Source organism: Corythoichthys intestinalis, chromosome 17, assembly GCF_030265065.1.
Source record: "Corythoichthys intestinalis isolate RoL2023-P3 chromosome 17, ASM3026506v1, whole genome shotgun sequence".
In the NCBI taxonomy this organism is placed as follows: Eukaryota; Metazoa; Chordata; class Actinopteri; order Syngnathiformes; family Syngnathidae; genus Corythoichthys; species Corythoichthys intestinalis.
Window position 1 is genome coordinate 30640599 of NC_080411.1, and position 21392 is coordinate 30661990.

General features: G+C 38.4%; 1 protein-coding gene across 2 annotated transcripts in view; it reads left to right on the forward strand.

Annotated features, from left to right (window-relative positions):
* LOC130905853 (PH and SEC7 domain-containing protein 1) overlaps positions 1-21145 on the forward strand; it is a 39141-nt gene extending 17996 nt beyond the window's left edge. Inside the window, exons 9-19 of one of the 2 annotated variants that reach the window (XM_057819590.1) lie at positions 133-213; positions 295-407; positions 487-545; positions 622-711; positions 794-837; positions 1208-1368; positions 5838-5908; positions 8099-8244; positions 8323-8467; positions 13374-13520; positions 18800-21145. In XM_057819590.1, coding sequence (XP_057675573.1) covers positions 133-213; positions 295-407; positions 487-545; positions 622-711; positions 794-837; positions 1208-1368; positions 5838-5908; positions 8099-8244; positions 8323-8467; positions 13374-13520; positions 18800-19099 — 1357 coding nt within the window. In that variant the 3' untranslated portion in view covers positions 19100-21145. The remainder of the gene's footprint in view (positions 1-132; positions 214-294; positions 408-486; positions 546-621; positions 712-793; positions 838-1207; positions 1369-5837; positions 5909-8098; positions 8245-8322; positions 8468-13373; positions 13521-18799) is intronic. The other variant, XM_057819589.1, reaches the window with a different exon arrangement.
* The last annotated feature ends 247 nt before the right edge of the window (positions 21146-21392 follow it).

The window sequence follows — 21392 nt, forward strand, 5'->3', positions numbered from 1 at the left end:
TGAAAGACTAATTCACCAACCGAAGACCCCTTATTATGCCTTTATTTTGGCATTTAGTTTATCTGTATTTCAGCAACTTTCCAACCTTTTTTTTCTACTGACTAAACAAAGTAATTCCTTGTGGATCTCTAGTAACGCCTTCAGTCGTGCTGTTGGAGAAGAGTACCTCAAATTCTTTGACTTCACTGGGCAAACTCTGGATCAAGCCCTGAGGTGAGCATTACAAATGAAAAACCCGAACTGACAAAACGGCCTTGATGCGTGTTTTTATTTTTCCCTTGTTTGGCATTTCAGGTCTTTTCTTAAAGTCGTCATCCTGATTGGAGAGACGCAGGAGCGTGAACGGGTGCTGCAACATTTCGCTGGTCGCTTCCATCAGTGCAACCCGGAGTCCTTCTCTTCAGCAGGTGGGAATCGACTTCACTATCTTACAGACCTCACAGACCCAAAACGCAAATCAAATGTCCATTTTTTTACCCTCTGCAGGAGCCGCGCTTGGCATCACATGTGCTCTGATGCTCCTCAACACGGACCTACATGGACAGGTGGTTTACATGCTTTATCTGAATGGCTGCAGTAAGGAGGAGGGGCTGTCAGTCATCTATTGTCATGTTTGAACAGAACGTAGGGAAAGCCATGTCCTCGTCCAAGTTTGTGTCCAACCTGGAGGGCATGAACGATGGTGAAAACTTCAGCAGAGATCTGCTGAAAGTAAGTACTCTCTCTCTCAAATCCCATTTAGAACTGAATAAAGATGCTAATGTATCTTTTTTTAAATTTAATATTCTTACAGAGTCTTTACAACTCAATCAAAAGCGAGCCACTGCAATGGGCTGTGTGAGTACCTGTCATCATTCTTTCCATTTCAGTTTCAATGTTAAAAGCTCTTCTAGTTTTACTCTTAAATTTCAACTTAATTTCTCAATATATTTAGAATGAATAAAATGACTAAACAATTATTCATTTTAATAATATATTCTTAAATCCATTCTCAAATAAAATTATGTAACAAGTAAACAATTGGGGAAAAAAATATGGATCAAACTAATATCAAGTTACCAATTTTAGACAAAACTAAATATCACAGTTCTCTTTATAATATTACTCTTTTGAGAGCTGGTTTAAATAGCAGACCGTTTTTTTTTTTTCTCCTAAAAAATGAACAACCTGCAATAATAACCTGCAACTCTATTGTGCTTGCCAACAGTGATGAGGAGGAGCTGACTTCGGCATTGACGGAAGAGGTGGATGCGCCGCTGCGCTCTAAGAGCAACCCCTTCCAGGACGTCCCCCATGACAAGGCCGCCCCCGTGGTCAAGCAGGGCTTCATCCAGAGGAAGCTCTACGCTGATATCGATGGAAAGCGCAGTAAGTTATTCAAAAAGTGTTTTAAATAATATATTTTGAGACAATTTAACCTAGGCCCCCCCTAAAAATCACGTTTTCCCCCCTCATATCATCCAATCTCGATCTTTTTGATGACTTTTAAAAAATTGTTTTTTCTATTTTTTAAAGTCAGATCCAGAGACCCATTGAATTTCTATTACACCCGCTGACCAAAACTAGTCCTACTTTACCGACTTCAAACGACAATATTATTATTTGTCATAGAACAATGATCTTGGTATCATTCGATTTGTGCTTTCATACAGATTCTAATTATCCACAATTAGTTTGCATTCTATAAATGTGAAAGAAAAGAGCATCCTGAAAATGTTGATATCAGCCAGGCACCATATCTTACTGGATCGTGTATTCAGCTCATAACTCAAGGGGTCTTGGTCAAACTCCCGCACCGCCCGAGGAAGCAGAGATTGTCAAATTCACTTGGAATTTTACTTAATGAATCTCACTCATATGATTTAACTATATATTTGAACAATATACACTATGTATTTGAATTATATTAATATATACAGTGGGGAGAACAAGTATTTGATACACTGCCGATTTTGCTGGTTTTCCCACTTGCAAGCCATGTAGAGGTCTGTAATTTGTATCATAAGTTCTCTTCAACTGTGAGGGACGGAATCTAATACAAAAATCCAGAAAATCACATTGTATATAATTTTTAAATAATAAATTTGTATTTAACTGCATGAAATAAGTATTTGATACATTACCAACTAGTAAATATTTCGGCTCTTAGTTCTTTTTTAAGAACCCCTTCTGTTCTCCACTCATTTCCGAAAGTAACTGCACCTGTTTGAACTTGTTACCTGTATAAAAGACACCTGTTCACATGCTCAAACAAACAAACTCCAACCTCTCCACAATGGCCAAGTCCAAAGAGCTGTGTAAGGACATCAGGGATAAAATAATAGATCTGCACAAGGCTGGGATGGGCTACAGGAAAATAAGCAAGCAGCTTGGTGAGAAGGTAACAACTGTTGGAGCGATTATTAGAAGATGGAAGAAGTTCCAGTTGACGGTCAATCAGCCTCGTTGTGGGGCTCTATGCAAGATCTCACCTCGTGGGGCATCACTGATCATGAGGAAGGTGAGGGATCAGCCCGTAACTACACGGCAGGACCTGGTCAATGACCTGAAGAGAGCTGGAACCACAGTCTCGAAGAAAACCATCAGAAACACATTACGCCGTCATGGATTAAAATCCTACAGCGCCCGCAAGGTCCTGCTGCTGAAGCCAGTGCATGTCCAGACACGTCTGAAGTTTGCCACTGAACATCTGGATGATCCAGAGGAGCAATGGGAGAAGGTCATGTGGTCGGATGAGACCAAAATTGAACTTTTTGGTCTAAAAAAAAGAAGGATGAGTACAACCCCAAGAACACCATCCCAACCGTGAAACATGGAGGAGGAAACATCATTTTTTGGGGCTGCTTCTCTGCCAAGGGTACAGGACGACTGCACCGTATTGAGGGGAGGATGGATGGGGCTATGTATCGCCAGATTTTGGCTGACAACCCCCTTCCTTCAGTGAGAACCCTGAAGATGGGTCGTGGCTGGGTCTTCCAGCATGACAAAAACCCAAAGCACACAGCCAAGGTCTCTAAAGAGTGGCTCCGTAAGAAGCATCTTAAGGTCCTGGAGTTGCCTAGCCAGTCACCAGATCTGAACCCGATAGAAAATCTATTGGAGGGAGCTGAAGGTCCGTGTTGCCCGGCAGCAGCCCCGAAACCTGAAGGCTCTGGAGAAGATCTGCATGGAGGAGTGGGCCAAAATCCCTGCTGCAGTGTGTGCAAACCTTGTCAAGGACTAAAGGAAACGTTTGGTATCTGTAATAGCAATCAAAGGTTTCTGTACCAAATATTAAGTTCGATTTTTGTGATGTATCAAATACTTATTTCATGCAATTAAATGCAAATTTATTAGTTAAAAATCATACAACGTGATTTTCTGTTTTTTTTGTATTAGATTCCGTCCCTCACAGTTGAAGAGAACTTATGATACAAATTACAGACCTCTACATGCTTTGCAATTGGGAAAACCAGCAAAATCGGCAGTGTATCAAATACTTGTTCTCCCCACTGTATATATATATATATATATATATATATATGTATATATATATATATATATATATTAGGGCTGTCAAAATTATCGCGTTAACGGGCGGTAATTAATTTTTTAAATTAATCACGTTAAAATATTTGACGCAGTTAACGCACATGTCCCACTCAGACAGTAACCTGCCTTTTGGTAAGTTTTTACAGCAAGGCTTTTTGTGCTGTCTAACAGCGAACTCTTCTGGTCGCTTTGCGACATGGTTTATTGTTTTCTTGCCAGTTCAGTATGGCTGCACGACATCTCGAGCTGACGCCTACGTTGTAATGTTGTGCTTATATGATCCTTGGACAAGATTTGTCCGTAAGTATGGTTGTTGTAAAGAATGTACATATTATGTTAGTAAGAGAAATGTTATATTTTTTGTATGAGACGCTTTTTGTTTATGTTTAGTGAACCTGCTAGCGTGCTAAGCTAACGTTGTTGCTAATGCAATGCTTGTGTACTTTTTTTTTGTAGTTTTACGACGGTCTAAAGTGGACAATGGTTTGAGGCTATTTTATTAATAAATCAGATGAAAAAGGAAGAAGAAGAAGTCTGATTATTAAGGCGTCGTTCACTAGCTTTCTAGCTTTGGAAAAAGTAGACGCTTCGGAGTGAGGACAGCATAGACAGATTTGAATGACAGTAGAGTGAAATGCCCACTACAGTCCTTATGTACCGTATGTTGAATGTATATATCCATCTTGTGTCTTATCTTTCCATTCCAACAATTTATTTTACAGAATGTATATATAATTTACAGAAAAATATGGCATATTTTATAGATGGTTTGAATTGCGATTAATTGCGATTAATTACAATTAATTAATTTTTAAGCTGTAATTAACTCGATTAAAAATTTTAATCGTTTGACAGCCCTAATATATATACATATGTGTATATATATGTATATATATATATATATATATATATATATATACATATATATATACGAGTAACTGAAATGCTCTAAAATATATTGACGTCCATGGATCTTGGTTTCCTTGTCTTTGAATTTTACCGTAGGCATTTCAGGGGTCAACAGTATAAATGGTTCGGTGGCCCGAACATACTTTTCAAACCGTCGGCCACAGTATGCTCCAACCACTGGCCCGCCGGGCCCAGTAAAAATAATGCGTCGATTAAAAAAAAAATAAATTTTTTTGTCACATTAATTCTCGGTGGTTCCGTGTTTTGACGATGTTACGCTATTACAATCAAAGTTACAGTCTATGCTGCAGCCATTGCTCTCCGCGGACGTAAAGACACCTCACCTGATTACTGCTGCTGATTGTCAGTATCTTAGTACCAACTTAACATTATACTACAAGACGTGTTTCTGAAACCACCAGCACCTGGCCAAGCACTGGGGAAAAAAGACCACTCATCAAAAAAGAGAAAGTTACCAGAGGAGTTGAGGGAAAGCCAAATCCAATATGAAAAGCAAAGGGAGAGAAAGTTTCTGCCCCAGTGGCGAGGCTGCTTGACTTGGCTCGTCTACGATGAGACAAAAAAATGAGGTTTACTGTTAGGTGTGCAGATTAATACCCACATATGCAGGCAAGTAAGTTAGAGAAAAGTTAACGAGGATGAAAACTATAGTATGAACATAACGTGATGAAAATATTATGGTCCTCACGACGGTCTAGCTTTAAAATCGTTAGCCATAATTGACTTCTTAATTGTTGCCATGACAATTGAGCTGGGGGGTGACTTCCACAAGGCGGTAAGGGGAAGACAGGAAAGCTTCGCCCAGGCATGGGGCTCTCCCGCGGGCCCGACTCCCTCTGGGGCTCCCAAGAAAAATGTTGGCTGTACTTATGGAATTGGATTATTTGCACTAGATTCATGTTTTTGCACTGATTTGCTGCACTTTTCGTTAAAACTATATTTTTTAAAAATGTGGTTCATGTTATACAAGCAAATTGTTGTTTTTCGTAATTATTGGATTAATAACTGATATGACCTGGGCCAGTGGTTTTGATAGTGGTGCCAGTGAACTTCAAAATTTCCCTTTTTGTCTACCCCTGCGTTTGTGTAAATAGCCGTTGCAAAGTGATGTTCATTTTCTTTACCACTTCAATGGAGGCTATTATTATATATTAGCACTAAGCTAGCAAGTGAAGAACAAAACATATTTTGTATTTTTGTGCACAATATGAGTAATTTTCTTTGTGTGTTGACTTCACCTGGAAAGTAATAATCTGCTTGAAATCCATCAACTTTTTGAAGGACTGTTTAAAATATGCTAATTAATTCATTAATTGCATCTTGACAAATTTCTTCACACATCATTTATTAGTCACTCCTTGTGAATGTGTTGTCAGCTCCTTGGGGGAAGAGGCGCTGGAAAACCTTCTATGGTGTGCTGAAAGGAATGGTCCTTTACTTACAGAAGGTTAGTAATGTTAATCTGTAGTTGTTGTTACTAATGATGCATAGGAATAATGTAGGGCTTAAATGATTACGGTACTCAAAAAAACCTTCAACAAATTAGGGGGGAAAAATGAGCTCAGCTTGGTTTTGGCAATCCACTTAAAAGGATTGACGTCTTTCATCTGTGGTTCACAAACATTTTACAGCAAGTACCAAAAAATCAAAAATCAATCAATAATGAAAAAAAAATACATGGCTCACCAAGGACCAACATCAGGCTCAACATTACGCCACTTCCGGTAAATGGCTGGTGTTGATAGCCAACAGCAAGATCTTTGAATTGGGATTAAAACTGGTTTATTTTACCGTTATTACTCAATGAAGTCCAATCTGTCTCATTCTGTAAAATACCCTCTGACATGGCTGGGACATAAAATGGTATTACACTTAGATGTTGTTTCTAAATATTTGAAAAATAACACTTCTAAAAATAACTTTTTCACATGATAAATAAAGCACACTTAAAATTATTTTTCCTTAAAATTGACAGTAGTACTTTTTATGTATGAATTCTGGCTTTAAAGACCTCAAAGCTATTACCGAATTTTCTAGGCTATAAGTCGCACTTTTTTCATGGTTTATTTGGGCCAGCGACTTACATTAATTGGTCCCGAGTATGTTTTTTTTTTTTCACTCTGGGAGCCACAAGATTGTTATATTGTGTTGTTTAGGCTGTAGTTATCTGAAAAACTTAATGATTCATTTGCATATGCCTATTCAGCTTTTGTTCTCCATTTTACCATTATTACTCTAACACAATGTGTTTGTTTTTGGTTTCTGATAAATTAAAAAATTGCCTTCTTCCAAAATGCCACCTATATTCCAGTGCGACTTATATGCATTGTATATTTTTCCTCTTCTTTTGTACATTTTTGACTGGTTTGATTTACACTCAGGGTGCGGCTTTTAGTCCGAAAAAATACGGTACATTGCATCATAACTGTATGCTCGGGACACACATTCATCAGACTCATCAATAAAACAATACCATAATTTTTGGACTATAAGCCGCTACTTTTCCCCCTCATTTTGAATCCGGCACTTTATAGTCCAGTGCGGCTTATTTGTTGATTTATTTGGGTTAATAGGTAACGCTTTATTTGACAGCGGTGTCATAAGGCTGCAATAAGACCATCATATTTATGACATTACGCTATCAAAGGCATTACTAAAGTCTTATGACAGATGTCATTAAGTATCATCTGGCACATTATGTCACTAACTCAATTTATGTCCAGCTTGTATCTTTTACATCAATTCAAAAGTGAGATAATTGGCCGGATGAAACTAGATGATATCTGTTATAAGCATTCATTAATGCTCATGACAGTGTCAGGTCATAACTATGATTGTCTTATGACAGTCTTATGGCGCCACTGTCAAATAAAATGTTACCGAATACCATAACTAGCAATTAATATAAGACTGGAACAGTAACTGAAGAAATAATTAGCGCACAACATGAATTTTGATTGTTATTTACATCTGTAGCGCTGCAATGCATGCTAGGAGGCATGTTGTACGACAAATGTGTTGACAGCAGGTGGCAGCAGAGGTTGACTGTCTACCCCAAAGGAGCAGTGATGGCCAAATGAAGCTTCTTGAAGCAATGATAGTTGATATCATAGTTGGTTCATTTGGTCTTATGATAGTAATGTTACTAGTTAATATCTTTTGGTGTAAATATCCCACAATACAGTGAGGACAGCTGCGGTTTATAGTCCAGTGTGGCTTATCTACGAACAAATGTCATTTTCGTGTCAAATTTGGTGGGATGGCGGCTTATAGTCAGATGTGCTTGACTATAAAAATTACGGTAATTGGAATGTTAAAAGATGAAGCACAAAGGACAAATGCATTTATCTTCTAACGCGCCTTCTAGTCAGGTGTGCATATGCATGAAAATAATCACATTTGTTGAAGGTGTGCCTTATTGTCCGGAAAATACAGTAAATGTGACTCTTTTGTACTTTAAATTGTAACTGTACCTGATGATTGCGCTGTCGTGTATTTCCACTTCCATTGGAGTACAATGGAAGTGCTCAGGATAATCTTTCAGAAACATCTGATGATTGTGCCTAAGATAGCTTTAATAATGCTCAAGTCTGTCAAATCTCAGATTGTGATTAACCTGTGCATATGTGTTTTTTAGGATAACACGAGGAGGGAGCAGCAAACCAACGAGGAGGTGGTTAGCGTCCATCACTCGCTGGCCGAGCCGGCAGCTGACTACACCAAGAAGCCACATGTATTCCGTTTGCAGACTGCCGACTGGAGAGTTTTCCTGTTCCAAGCGTCGTAAGTTTGACAGCAATTCCGCACGGCGTATCCATGCTGCGTGACCACCACTCAGCAATGTTCCCTTCCCTGTCTCAGATCCAAAATGGAGATGACCTCATGGATCAACCGCATTAACTTGGTGTCGGCGCTTCACTCCTCCCCCCCGTTTCCCGCTGCCGTTGGTTCCCAGCGGAGGTTTTGCAGACCCATCCTGCCTGCCTCACAGTCCGCCCACACTCTGGTATATTTGTTGCAATCCAAATGTGTTATCGTAGAGACTAGAACTTGGCTATTAATCGAGATTTTTTTTTTTTGTGTAACTGTAGCAGATTACTGTTGGGATGCAATGTTAAGGCCATATACTATCATTTCTGCACTGTAGAGCACAGTGGGCTATAAACCACACTTCCCAATTTTCACAACATTTGAGAAAAAAAAAATCCATAAATATGCCACGACAGACTGTCCGGTGCCCATGTCTCAAAATGGGATATTTACATAGAGATGTTAAACAGAAAATATTTATTAGCTAAATAAACATCAACACGCTGAGTTGCATTCTCGTTCATATGCAGCAGCCTGTTAGGGGAACCAGCGATCACAAATCCTACTTTTGTTTTCTGAGGAAGTCTGAAACCATAAAAACACTTAATTTTAAAAACAGGTCCCTACGTTTAGGAAGAATGAGAAATAATTTCCAATTTACCTTTACCTCTAAGCTTGCAGCAGACTAAATCATCTTAAAATTCCCCATGTATTTGTTAACTCAGAACTCAGGGCTAATGCTTGTCAGCGCTAACCATAGAATAGCAGCTTTGCTGTAGCACATTGTGACTCTCCGTCCTCTAAATCTGTCTAACATGCCATTGCTCGTCTTAAATTGTCTTCCGTAATGTCATCAAAAACTTTGATTGCACTCCAAGCAAGGGCGTAGGTTTAGGCTCAGCATTGGTAGGGACGGTGAACAGCAAAACCTGTATGTACAATTTTTACTGGAGATGGGGCATTAATAAGACCAAACAGATTGGGTGAACGGGGTCAGGGCTACATTTCTCACAAATATGAACAAAATTAATTGATAGGCTAATTGATCAATCATAGAGTTAACTATCAGTTGACAGGACACAGGGCTCCAGGCCGATCCTTAGGAGGCCTATTTTCAAAAATGTAAAAGTCGCTAGCGACCTCAAACCAAAACGGGCACCTCCCTTAAGCATATACAGTGGGGAAAATAAATATTTAGTCAACCACTAATTGTGCAAGTTCTCCCACTTGAAAATATTATAGAGGCCTGTAATTGTCAACATGGGTAAACCTCAACCATGAGAGACAAAATGTGGAAAAAACAACAGAAAATCACATTGTTTGATTTTTAAAGAATTTATATGCAAATCATGGTGGAAAATAAGTATTTGGTCTATACCAAAAGTTCATCTTAATACTTTGTTATGTACCCTTTGTTGACAATAACGGAGGCCAAACGTTTTCTATAACTCTTCACAAGCTTTTCACACACTGTTGCTGGCATTTTGGCCCATTCCTCCATGCAGATCTCCTCTAGAGCAGTGATGTTTTGGGGCTGTCGTTGGGCCAACCGGACTTTCAACTCCCTCCTCACCCCATGGCGTCAAAATGATAACAAGAAGGGGGAGCAAAAATCCCAGAACCACACGGGGGACCTAGTGAATGACCAACAGAGAGCAGTACAGTAACACAATGCGCCGCCAGGGACTCAAATCCTGCTCTGCCAGACGTGTCCCCCTGCTGAAGAAAGTACATGTCCAGGCCCGTCTGCGGTTCGCTAGAGAGCATTTGGATGATCCAGAAGAGGACTGGGAGAATGTGTTATGGTCAGATGAAACCAAAATACAACTTTTTGGTAGAAACACAGGTTCTCTTGTTTGGAGGAAAAGGAATACTGAATTACACCATACCGACTGTGAAGCATGGGGGTGGAAACATCATGCTTTGGGGCTGTTTTCCTGCAAAGGGACCAGGATGACTGAACTGTGTAAAGGAAAGAATGAATGGGGCCATGTATCGAGAGATTTTGAGTGAAAATCTCCTTCCATCAGCAAGGGCATTGAAGTTGGGACGTGGCTGGGTCTTTCAGCATGACAATGATCCCAAACACACAGCCAGGGCAACAAAGGAGTGCCTTCTTAAGAAGCATTTCAAGGTCCTGGAGTGGCCTAGCCAGTCTCCAGGTCTCAACCCCATAGAAAATCTGCGGAGGGAGTTGAAAGTCCGTGTTGCCCAACGACAGCCCCAAAACATCACTGCTCTAGAGGAGATCTGCATGGAGGAATGGGCCAAAATACCAGCAACAGTGTGTGAAGCTTGTGAAGAGTTAGAGAAAACATTTGGCCTCCGTTATTGCCAACAAAGGGTACATAAGAAAGTATTGAGATGAACTTTTGGTATTGACCAAATACTTATTTTCCACCATGATTTGCAAATAAATTATTTAAAAATCAAACAATTTGATTTTCTAGTTTTTTTTTTTCCACATTCTGTCTGTCATGGTTGAGGTTTAACCATGTTGACAATTACAGGCCTCTCTAATATTTTCAAGTGGGAGAACTAGCACAATTAGTGGTTGACTAAATACTTATTTGCCCCACTGTATGAGTCTCCATGAGCAGCGGCATAAAAAAATTCAGTCGTTCCCTGATAAAATCCTGATTAATTATTTTTTATATAAGTATAAAAAAACTTAAAATTGCTATAAAATTCTCAAATTTTACACTAGATTAAAAAAAAAACACCAAATACAAAGATATTCACCTATATTTTCAGGATCAATAGCAATATTTAACATATAAGTTTTTGCCGGAAATAGCGACTTCGATTTTTTTTTTTTTTAATTTAGTGCAAGTTTTCAACAACTAATAAATCACTCACTTTTCACATCAGAAACTTAAAGCATGGAAAATCATCTTAATTTTTTTTCTTAATTCTTAAATCTTTTCTTAATTTAAAAGCAAAATTTGTATTTTTCTGTATACAGTCAAAACTTCTTTAGGTTTGATTCTGATGTTACTATTGCCTCAGCATGTCTTGCTGGCTATCTGGGCCTTGTCGTTTTTAGATTGAAATGCTGTATGAAATAAAACACTGTAAATGCAAAAATTTCTTGTATGGACGCAGAAATGTATAAATTACTAATTTTTTGCCAAAAAACGGGCAATTGGCCGAAAATGACCTGATCTTGGTTAAAAGTACAGTTGTCAAAATTATTGCGTTAACGGGCGGTAATTAATTGTTTAAATTAATCACGTTAAAATATTTGACGAAATTAACGCACATGCCCCCCTCAAACAGATTAAAATGACAGCACAGTGTCATGTGCACTTGTTACTTGTGTTTTTTGGGAGTTTTGTCTCCCTCTGCTGGTGCTTGGGTGCGACTGATTTTATGGGTTTCAGTACCATGAGTATCGTGTAATTATTGACATCAACAATGGCGAGCTACTAGTTTATTTTTTGATTGAAGAATTTTACAAATTTTATTAAAACGAAAACATTAAGAGTGGTTTTAATATAAAATTTATATAACTTGTACTAACATTTATCTTTTAAGAACTACAGGTCTTTCTATCCATGGATCGCTTTGACAGAATGTTAATGTTAATGCCATCTTGTTGATTTATTGTTATAGTAAACAAATACAGTACTTATGTACAGTATGTTGAATGTATATATCCGTCTTGTGTCTTTCCATTCCAACAATAATTTACAGAAAAATATGGCATATTTTATAGATGGTTTGAATTGCGATAAATTACGATTAATTTTTAAGCTGTGATTAACTCGATTAAAAATTTTAATCGTTTGACAGCCCTAGTTAAAGCACAAAAAAAAAAAAAAAAAAACCGGCAAGTTATTATTTTAAATATTTCAAGTTAAAGTTACGGTATTGTGTATGGATACAACATGGCGGCCATCACAAAACGAAGAGCTTTTTAAGTTGAAAATTCTTGTAAATAAATGTGTACATCTCCGAGTTTCTATAGATATGAACAGAAAACAGTCTAGATTCTTGGTTAAAAGCAAAAAAAAACAGGCAGTTATCATTCATTTTACGTAAATACTTCAAGCTAAATTTACGCTAATTTTTTCTCATTCATTTTTCTCACAATGTTCCAAAGTGCATGCATGGCGCTATTTTATATAATAATTACCTTGAATCCTCGACCAAATCGCTCTTGAGACACTCCTCCCTGCTTGTATACGGTAAAACGTTTTTCCTTTTCCACCTAAATCCAGCGTTTGAACGCAAAGTGTGTTTGAGTTTATTGCATTGAAAGCTGCATGACGCTTTGCCTGGCCCAGCCCCCTACAGGAAGCCGTGGCGCAATGGCTGTAGGAGCTGTCTAGTCAACTGATGGTGAAGTCTATGGATCAATGCTAAATAAATCTGTATTGACTTATGCTAACTTTCATGTTTAATGGTTGATACACAGTTCGATTCAAACATTTGTTTTCAAAAACTACGAAAGAAACATCTTTGAAGACTTCCAGAATAAATGTCTGGATTTTATCAGCAAATTTAAATTGCAATATTTGAATTATATTAACATACATACATTACATACATACTTTTTACCTCGACAATGATTAATATATGATTATCTGAAAAAAGGTATGCAAAGGCTGCAAATAAAAATATTTTAAATAATGTAGAAATTAAATACATTGTACATAAATGTAAGTCATCAGCTAATCAAATGTGCATTTGAGGGGAAAAAATGGACCGGCGCATTCAGCAAATGAAGAGGTAAATGTAGGTCTTAACATAATAAAAATATTTCACTTAATAATGGTAGGGTCAATTCTATCCTAACAGCATTTGGGAAGACAAATTACCTATAAAACATGACTCATTATTATATGCAAATAAGGTTGCTTAAAAGTTGGTGGGGACAATTTGAGCATCCTGAAAAGTTGGTAGTTTTGTGTCCCTATGCAAACCTGCCCCCTTGACTCCAAGTGTCAGCGACACAGATGATGCAAATGTTGATTTTTACTTTTAATGACAAAGCATGAGAGGGTTTAAATGGAGAGCAAAAAGTCGCGTTTTCTAATCTGAAAATAACAGGATTATACCCAGCTCTGGACTAAAACCTCTTTGTGCTTCCTGTGCAGGAGCGTCAACTGCAGTCTCATGCAGGAATGCTGGAGTCCTTCAAGACAGATTTATCGCACCTCCAGAAGCACTTACCGGGTGGCAAAAAAGCTCGAGGGAAAGAGATGGAAGAGCACCGCACGAGGGCCGAGTACCTGCACCATGAGGTAGCAACACCAGGCGACCACAACTGCAAACCATTTAGTGGTTCTTAAAACTCATTCATTATTAACATTTTAGCATGTTAACATGGATATTTGACGTCTTAAACATCAATCGGAGTGAATAAGTGTTAGCGATCAGTCACGCTTTACTTTCCGGTCCAAATTTATTTGGATATTGGCGCAATTTTGTTTGTGTGTCTTGGAATTCCATTAGTTTCCACTGCAGTGGTTGCTAAAAATCAGAACAAATCACAAACATTTGGACTTTGGTGCAGTTTTGCTGGTTTATTAGAATTAATGTTGTCACGATATTAACATTTTTAACTCGATATCAGTATTAAAAAAAATACTTGATACGATTTTCGAAACTACACAAATAGAAAATACCAAAATTAATGATTTTTTTAATGAACTTTGTGCCATTGCCAATGACTGAGCTCTAATCATATGGCATTCAATTATTCATCTGCTGTGAGTTGAAATGAATTTGTCTTTAGTAGATGTCCAATCCATTTATAGTGGGAGGGATGATAGCAAATGAACATTTCGCTGTCAATCACAGCCATTAAGTGGATAGAAATTAGATGTAAAATATCCTGCAGGTCACTTCCTGGCGATTTTGGGTCCCTTCCTGCTGATTTTGGGTCAAATCCTGGCTGTGAATGCTCATATTTCAGTGCGATTGATGGCGATAGACGTTTTGACTGGTCAAAATGGATTGGATGTCCGTCGCCATCAATGGCAGCCAATGAGTTCCCCCATGACAACGAATTTCTGGTGACCTGTGATCGCGCAAAAACTGACAGTCGATACTCAATCACATATCGTATCTGGATACAGCATTTCACTATTGAAATTTCGATACTTTTGACAACCCCAATTGGAATTCCCATCAGGTGTGGATTCTTATTTAAAGGGATCCACGAATAGACTTTTAGTTCTCAAAAGATAAACGTTCTAATGAGTTAAAATAATTTGATATTGAATCCCGTCTTAATGATTTCGTTTTTGTACAATTTGTAAAATTAGTTTAGGTCGCCATTGTTGTTGACCTCGCAGGGCAGTGACTTTGCATGGTTACCCTGCCAGGGATCCAGAGTATGACTCTAGCGACTTAAACATGTCACCTGTTCAACCCTTTCAATTTGAACCCGAGAGGAACATTAATGAACATGACAGCACTTTCGATATTTCACAAAATGAGCAGCAAAAGCAAAATGAACAGGAAAGACGGGACAGGATGAGACGAGACGAGAGTAGGGGAAAAAAACGGTGTTCTGCCAAAATGGTACACCGGCGAAATGTCTACAAGAGGCAAATTTGACATGCAAAGTACTATCGTGCGCTTTCAGCTTTTGTTTAGATGCATACAAACATAACATAAAATATACATAAAATACTTAAACGTAGTAATATCAAATAAGGGTGGTTTAAATACGCTATGTGACTAATGTGCTCAACAGATCAACAATCTGCTTTAAAGCTACCACAAGAAAAACACAATGCTTAAAAGTCTGAGAGGGAAACATATGCAAAAAAAATTTTGAGGCAATGGAAAAGTAATAAAAGACTCAATGAAAACACAAAATATAAGTACTGGCCGCTTGTAACTGATGAGCGCATGTGTTGGACGTCTCGCCGCGTAGTAGTATTCGTCGGGTGGCTGTGACAATCTACGTCAGGGGTCGGGAACCTACGTTTTGCGAGCCATATATGGCTCTTTTGATGAGCGCATATGGCTCTCTGCCAACCTGTCATCTTAAATGTGGATCCCCCCGGCTCGCTCGGCATGAACCAGCTATGACAAGCTGATGGCGCATTCGCACATTAATTTTGGACACTTCAAATGTGCATCGCAATAATATGCTTCAAGTCGGGTCGCGCGGAGATGGGTGAGATCGCTTCGTGCGTTAAGTCACCACTCGGCCAGCGGCGGGGTCGGCGCCTCCTGTCTAGATGCCGAGCGAACTGGAGTATATAGAAAATACATAGGGGAAAATACCACGAAAGGGACCCGCGTGGTACCACAAATCACACAGGCGCTTTACTTTCGTGACTTTTTGGATTGTCAAATTATTACCACTTCCAGGAGAGCGAGACTCACGAAACGACCGCCCCGAAAGGCTCCGCCTATCTCGGCCACGTCCCCTTGGTTGTTTCCTATTCCAGGAAATATACGCAGCACCACACCATGTTTCTGTTCGTTATTTTCCTTGTGGTGAGTGCACAACTGCACAACGATTTTAACAACACAATTAACGATGTTAGACGTTCTTTGTTGTTTTCTCTAGATTTATTTCAATCCCAACTCTGCGATTGCTCGTCAAAGCAGAGCATGACCACCCTCTGCCTCCCGTGTAATGCAGTCAAATGCGTTCGCGAAAGAAACAGTGCTTACAAAACTGACAAGCTGGCAAAAGAACATAGAATATACAGTGTGTATTGATGTACATACATACACAGAGACACACTGTATGGCTCTTGTGGACTCACATTTTAAAAATATGTTGGGTTTTGGCTCTCTATCTAAAAGGTTCCCGACCCCTGATCTATATCATCACCTTGCGCGTCCATAAAACATGGCGCCCTCCGTAGGTTAAAACATGTACTAAATATTATAGTATATTATTATAGTACATAAGATTTTATACAATATTTGTATTTTAGTAAAAGAGAACAATTGTGGCTTATTAGAGCCTACAAGCCCGAGGTTCCCTTTAAAAATCACAGTAAATGCAACATTACAAAAAGTGAGAACAGTCTCGATATTACTCTAAAAGCCTCCACAACAAATGGAGAACACAAACAATTTAAATGAACACAGTAAGGAATTAACGATTTTTATTCTATATTTTGAGATATTTTGGCGTGCTGTTTACAAAATGCAATTTTCCAACACCTTCCACTATTTATTTCATGATGATTGAGTGATGATTGAATCAATAAAAGTGGTGTTCACGTTTTACGTGGAATGGTAAATTCTACAAATTTTGATCTCGTAACTAGTGCTGTCAAATTTATCGCGTTAACGGGCGGTAATTAACTCATTCACTCCCAGCCATTTTCACTGGAGCAAGGCCCTTCGCTCCCGGCCATTTTACTCGATTTAGACTGATTTTGCAAGGCCCACAGAAAATTCTGTTCTATTGCTATATAAACATGGAACCCACCAAAAGAAAGATTAGACTCTCTTCTTTCAGCAGAAAAAAAAGTAGTTAATATCTTTTTCCATTCTTTAGAAATCAGCATTAGAAAATAGCTTAGTTTGAGCAATTTTCCAATTTCTGATGAAAAAACGGAGAAAATGAGCTTTTTGTAAACGCAAAAATTTCAAACATAACTTTGACTTTAACACGGCTATTTTATGCTTCAGTGACATCCCAAACATCTGAATAATGTGTTCCTTTTACAAAATAACATGAACAACCAGCCAAATAGAGCTTTTGATAGCAAAGTAACAATTTATTCACACTTACCTGAGAGATAACGTTTGGTGGCTGCGACAGCGGTTAAACTTTTCCCTCATTGCCGACTGTCTCGTAAAGATGGATTTTTTTTTTTGGTCTTTTTTTTGTGGTGACCACTGTCTCGTTCGCCTGGGGAATTTATGTTCCTGGGGGGGGAACTGGTTTGGCCGTGCGCGTTTCCGTGCAGGACACTCGAGCGTGCGGTGGACCTGAGCAGCAAGCTGCGGAGGGGCTCTGCTAACTTCCCTAATAAAGTTGTACTGTTTGAATTGGGTTGTGGCGTTTTAACAAATGCGCTACTGCCCTCCAGTGGCCAGTTTTATTGCTTTAAAATTAGTTTTGAGGCTTGTTTTTTGTTTTGGAGATAGATCGGAAGCTCTTGATGCTTCTTGTACAAAAAAACGCAAAAGACGTATAAATACGTAATTGGGACAGTTAAGCATGTAAAAATAGAACGTATTCATACGTTTCTGGGAGCAAATGAGTTAAATTTTTAAATTAATCACGTTAAAATATTTGACGCAATTAATTCATGCACGGAATGACCCGTTCATGCGTTGTCTCAAATAGTTTGCAATGATGCTGTTTTATCACATTGAGAGCGAAAAGGCAGAGAAATGCGAGTGGACACAGGCGTTCATTGGACCGCACCTTTTATTGGCATAAGCTTTGGCAACTCTTTCACAACAAATATATAAGTATTGTGGTGAACGACGTGGGGAAGAATGTCAGGAGACTAATTTTTTCATAACACGCTTAATTGAACACAATGCAGAACATACTGTATACCATTTGCAGCCAGCACTGACAGTCATGGTTGCCCAACTTCCCATCATGCATTTTGGCGGAACAGTTAAAACGCTACAGTATCATTAATTGGAAGCACAACAAAAATACCATTCCTATCTCTCACAGGAGACTATCTTTTTCTTAACACATTTAATTGAACACAACGCAGAACATACTGTATACCATTTGCAGCCACCACTGACAGTCATGGTTGGCCAACTTCCCATCATGCATTTCGGCGGAACAGTTAAGTCGCTACAGTATCATTTAGTGAAAGCACAACAAAAATAATGTTCCTATCTCTCAAAAAAATAATGTGCACAAAAAGAAAAGCGCTCAGTGCAAAGATAACTGGCATTCCCAATCAAAATAGCTTTGCAAAATACACATAAAACTTACTCAGACTTTGCCTTGGATAGATCTCTAATTAATTTAAAACCCGCCATTGGCACCATGTGGTGTATTTCAATCACTACCTTACGTAGTTAAAGACACTGTAGCAGAACGGCAGGGTGCGCAACTGTGACGTCCTGCTCGGCGACGTCAACAATGGCGATTTTATTTTTTGATTGAAAATGTTATTAAAACGAAAACATTAAGAGGGGTTTTAATATAAGAGTACTATAACTTGTACTCAAATTTATCTTTTAAAAATTACAAGTCTTTCTATCCGTGGATCCTTTTAACAGAAAGAACGCTAATAATGTTAATGCCATCTAGTGGATTTATTCTTATAATAAACCCATACAGTACTTATGTACAGTATGTTGAATGATTATGTCCGTCTTGTGTCTTATCTTTACATTCCAACAATAATTTACAGGAAAATATGGCATATTTTAGAAATGGTTTGAATTGCGATTAATTATGATTAATTCATTTTTAAGCTGTGATTAACTCCATTAAAAATTTCAATCGTTTGACAGCCCTACTCGTAAAATATTTTTCGAATCTGTGAGCGAATTTGTGTCTCATTTTGCTAAGCCAGGTCTCATTTATGGACCTGACTATATCTTTCGCCCGCAGATATTTCGTTACGAGAGCTACATGCAAGTACTGGAAGCCTGGAAGAGCGTGGAGAAGACTGGTGATGGCGCTTTGATTGCCGCCGCCCTTGGCTTGTTCGACAAAGCTATGTGCGCATCCCCAGTGACCGAGGAGGACGACAGCGACGAAGGCCACTTGACAAAGTCCCACTCCAGCCCTTCCCTGGAGCTGGAGATGGCACCGCAAAGCACCGTCAAGATTAAACGCAACGTCTCTGAAAGATGGACTTACCGGAGGGCGGCGCCTCGGTTGAATAAGGAGGGCAAGACGGAAATTTAGGAACAATTGTTTATTCCTGGTACAAAAGAAACCCGACCACTCCGTATCCTTTTGTTTTACCTCGTGCACTTTGACAAAAAATTACCTCAGGGATTCCCAAACGCAAGCAACCTGATTCATTTGTTTATTGACCAAAAATGTATGGACCTGAATTGACTTATCTTATGCGGTATAAAAATGGTTCAAATGGGCCTACCTGGTTTGTGACCACAAGGTGGTGCTCCAGTTCAACCGGACGTTATGACGTTGCTCGAATTGCACTTTTGTTTTTCAATCTATTTTTCTTTGAAACAGTCATTTTATGTTTTTTTTTTGTTTGTTTGTTCATATGAAGGGTTCATTATGAAATGTTTTCAACATGTCAAGTGCTGGAGATACATTGTTCTTTTTGATCCATTGAAAACCTACATATTCATTTTGCTACCAAACAAATAATTTTTGTAATCTTATGTAAGAATATTTGCTAAAAAAAAAAAAAAAAAAGGACTCCTGCTTAGCGACTTGTGTTAAGAATTACAATGAAGTACAGATTTTTTCCACCAATTTTCATCAATTAAAATGTTTGCGTTTCAGCTTCAAATAATTACTTTTGTAGTTTTCATTTTCTCACAATGCAAACAAGGTTTATAAACGGTTGAAGCCAGACGTTTGCATACAATATGCAAAAACACATTTATGTTTCACTGAAGTCAAATCAGACAAACCACTCCTGTTTCAGGTCAGTCAGGATTCCCAAAAGTATTTAATTTTATTAAATGCCACAATAACGAGAGAATTTCCCAGAGATTCTTTAAAAAAAATATATTTTCATCGAGGTTTAAATTTTAGATTTCACGCAAATTTTACAAAAAGTACTATGTCTTTAAGATGATGAGGTCATGGGTTTGGAAGCTCCTGACACGTTAACCAACGTAATGAGTCAATTGACAGCGCACCTGGCTGCACCACAACGCTGCCTCCTTGTTTGAAGTCATGGGGAAAATCAAAAGAAATCGACCAGGAAATCAGAATCATGGAGCGCCACAAGTCCGGCTCATCCTTGGGTGCAATTTCCAGATGCTTGAAGGTGCCACGTTCATCTGTTCAAACTATTATACACAAGTATGAACATCAAGGGTGATGGCCAGCCTTCACACCACTCAGGAAGAAGACTGGCTCTCTATTTTATTCTGGACAAAACCCCAGAACAAAAGCTAAGCCTAAAGACTTAAAACCTTGCAAAGATGCCGGATGAAGCTGGTAAGAAAGCGTTATTATCCACAATTAAACTGCTTGTGTACTGACATGGGCTGAAAGGCCACTCACCATTACTCTTAAAAGAAATCTTGAAGAAAAAAAACCCACAAAGACAACAACCTTAAGTTCTGGAGACGTGTCATATGGTCTGATGAAACTAAAGTGGAGCTCTTAGGCCATAATGACCAACGTTACATTTGGAGGAAAAAGGGGGAAGCTTATAGAACTGAGAACACCATGCCAACTACAAAGTATGGAGGTGGCAGCATCATGTTGCCAGGAAGCTAAAAATAGGATGCAAATGGACAAGAACCAGTGGTGGGAAGAGTAGCCAAAAATTTGACTCAATTAAGAGTAGCGTTACTTCAAAATAATATTACTCAAGTTAAGTACATTTTTTGGATGAATATTTTAAGTACAAGTAAAAAAATATTCGGTGAAAATAATACTTAAATAATGAGTAACATTGAGAGTAACTGCTTATTTTGGTTTAAATTTTTTTTTTTTAAACAATATTTTTTTTTCTCTTAGCACAAGCTTATCTATATGAACTGTTATAATGATACTGTACAATAATCCATTACATAACCACATCGAGCCAAAGAAATACAAAAAAACAATAAAAAAACAAAACATTGAATTCCGGCGAGGAAAAAAAAAGACAGAAATGCAGTATGCTCCACTCCAATGCTCCAAAGAGCATGAGTGCCCTCTAGTGGAGAAAATAGTTCCAAGTTTAAATGGTGAATAATTCCTTCATAGTTACTATTATGACATTAAAAGGGTCATATCACCAGTTTTCCGTGGTCGATCGGTCCCAAATAAAAACTGGGAGAGAGGTTTAAATCCGTGCTTTCGAGTTCAGGGTAGCGCTCTACGTTGAATACCTTAGGGTGCTTTAAAGACACCACGTGATTGATGAGGCTGGCGTGATCATAGAACGGCAAGCTTGCATTTAATTGGTGTAATGGAGTCATGTGATTATTGCTGCGACGTTTCATTGGTGAAATTAGTACAGCTACTCTTGGCATCGCTGGCAAACAAAGAATAAATCTAA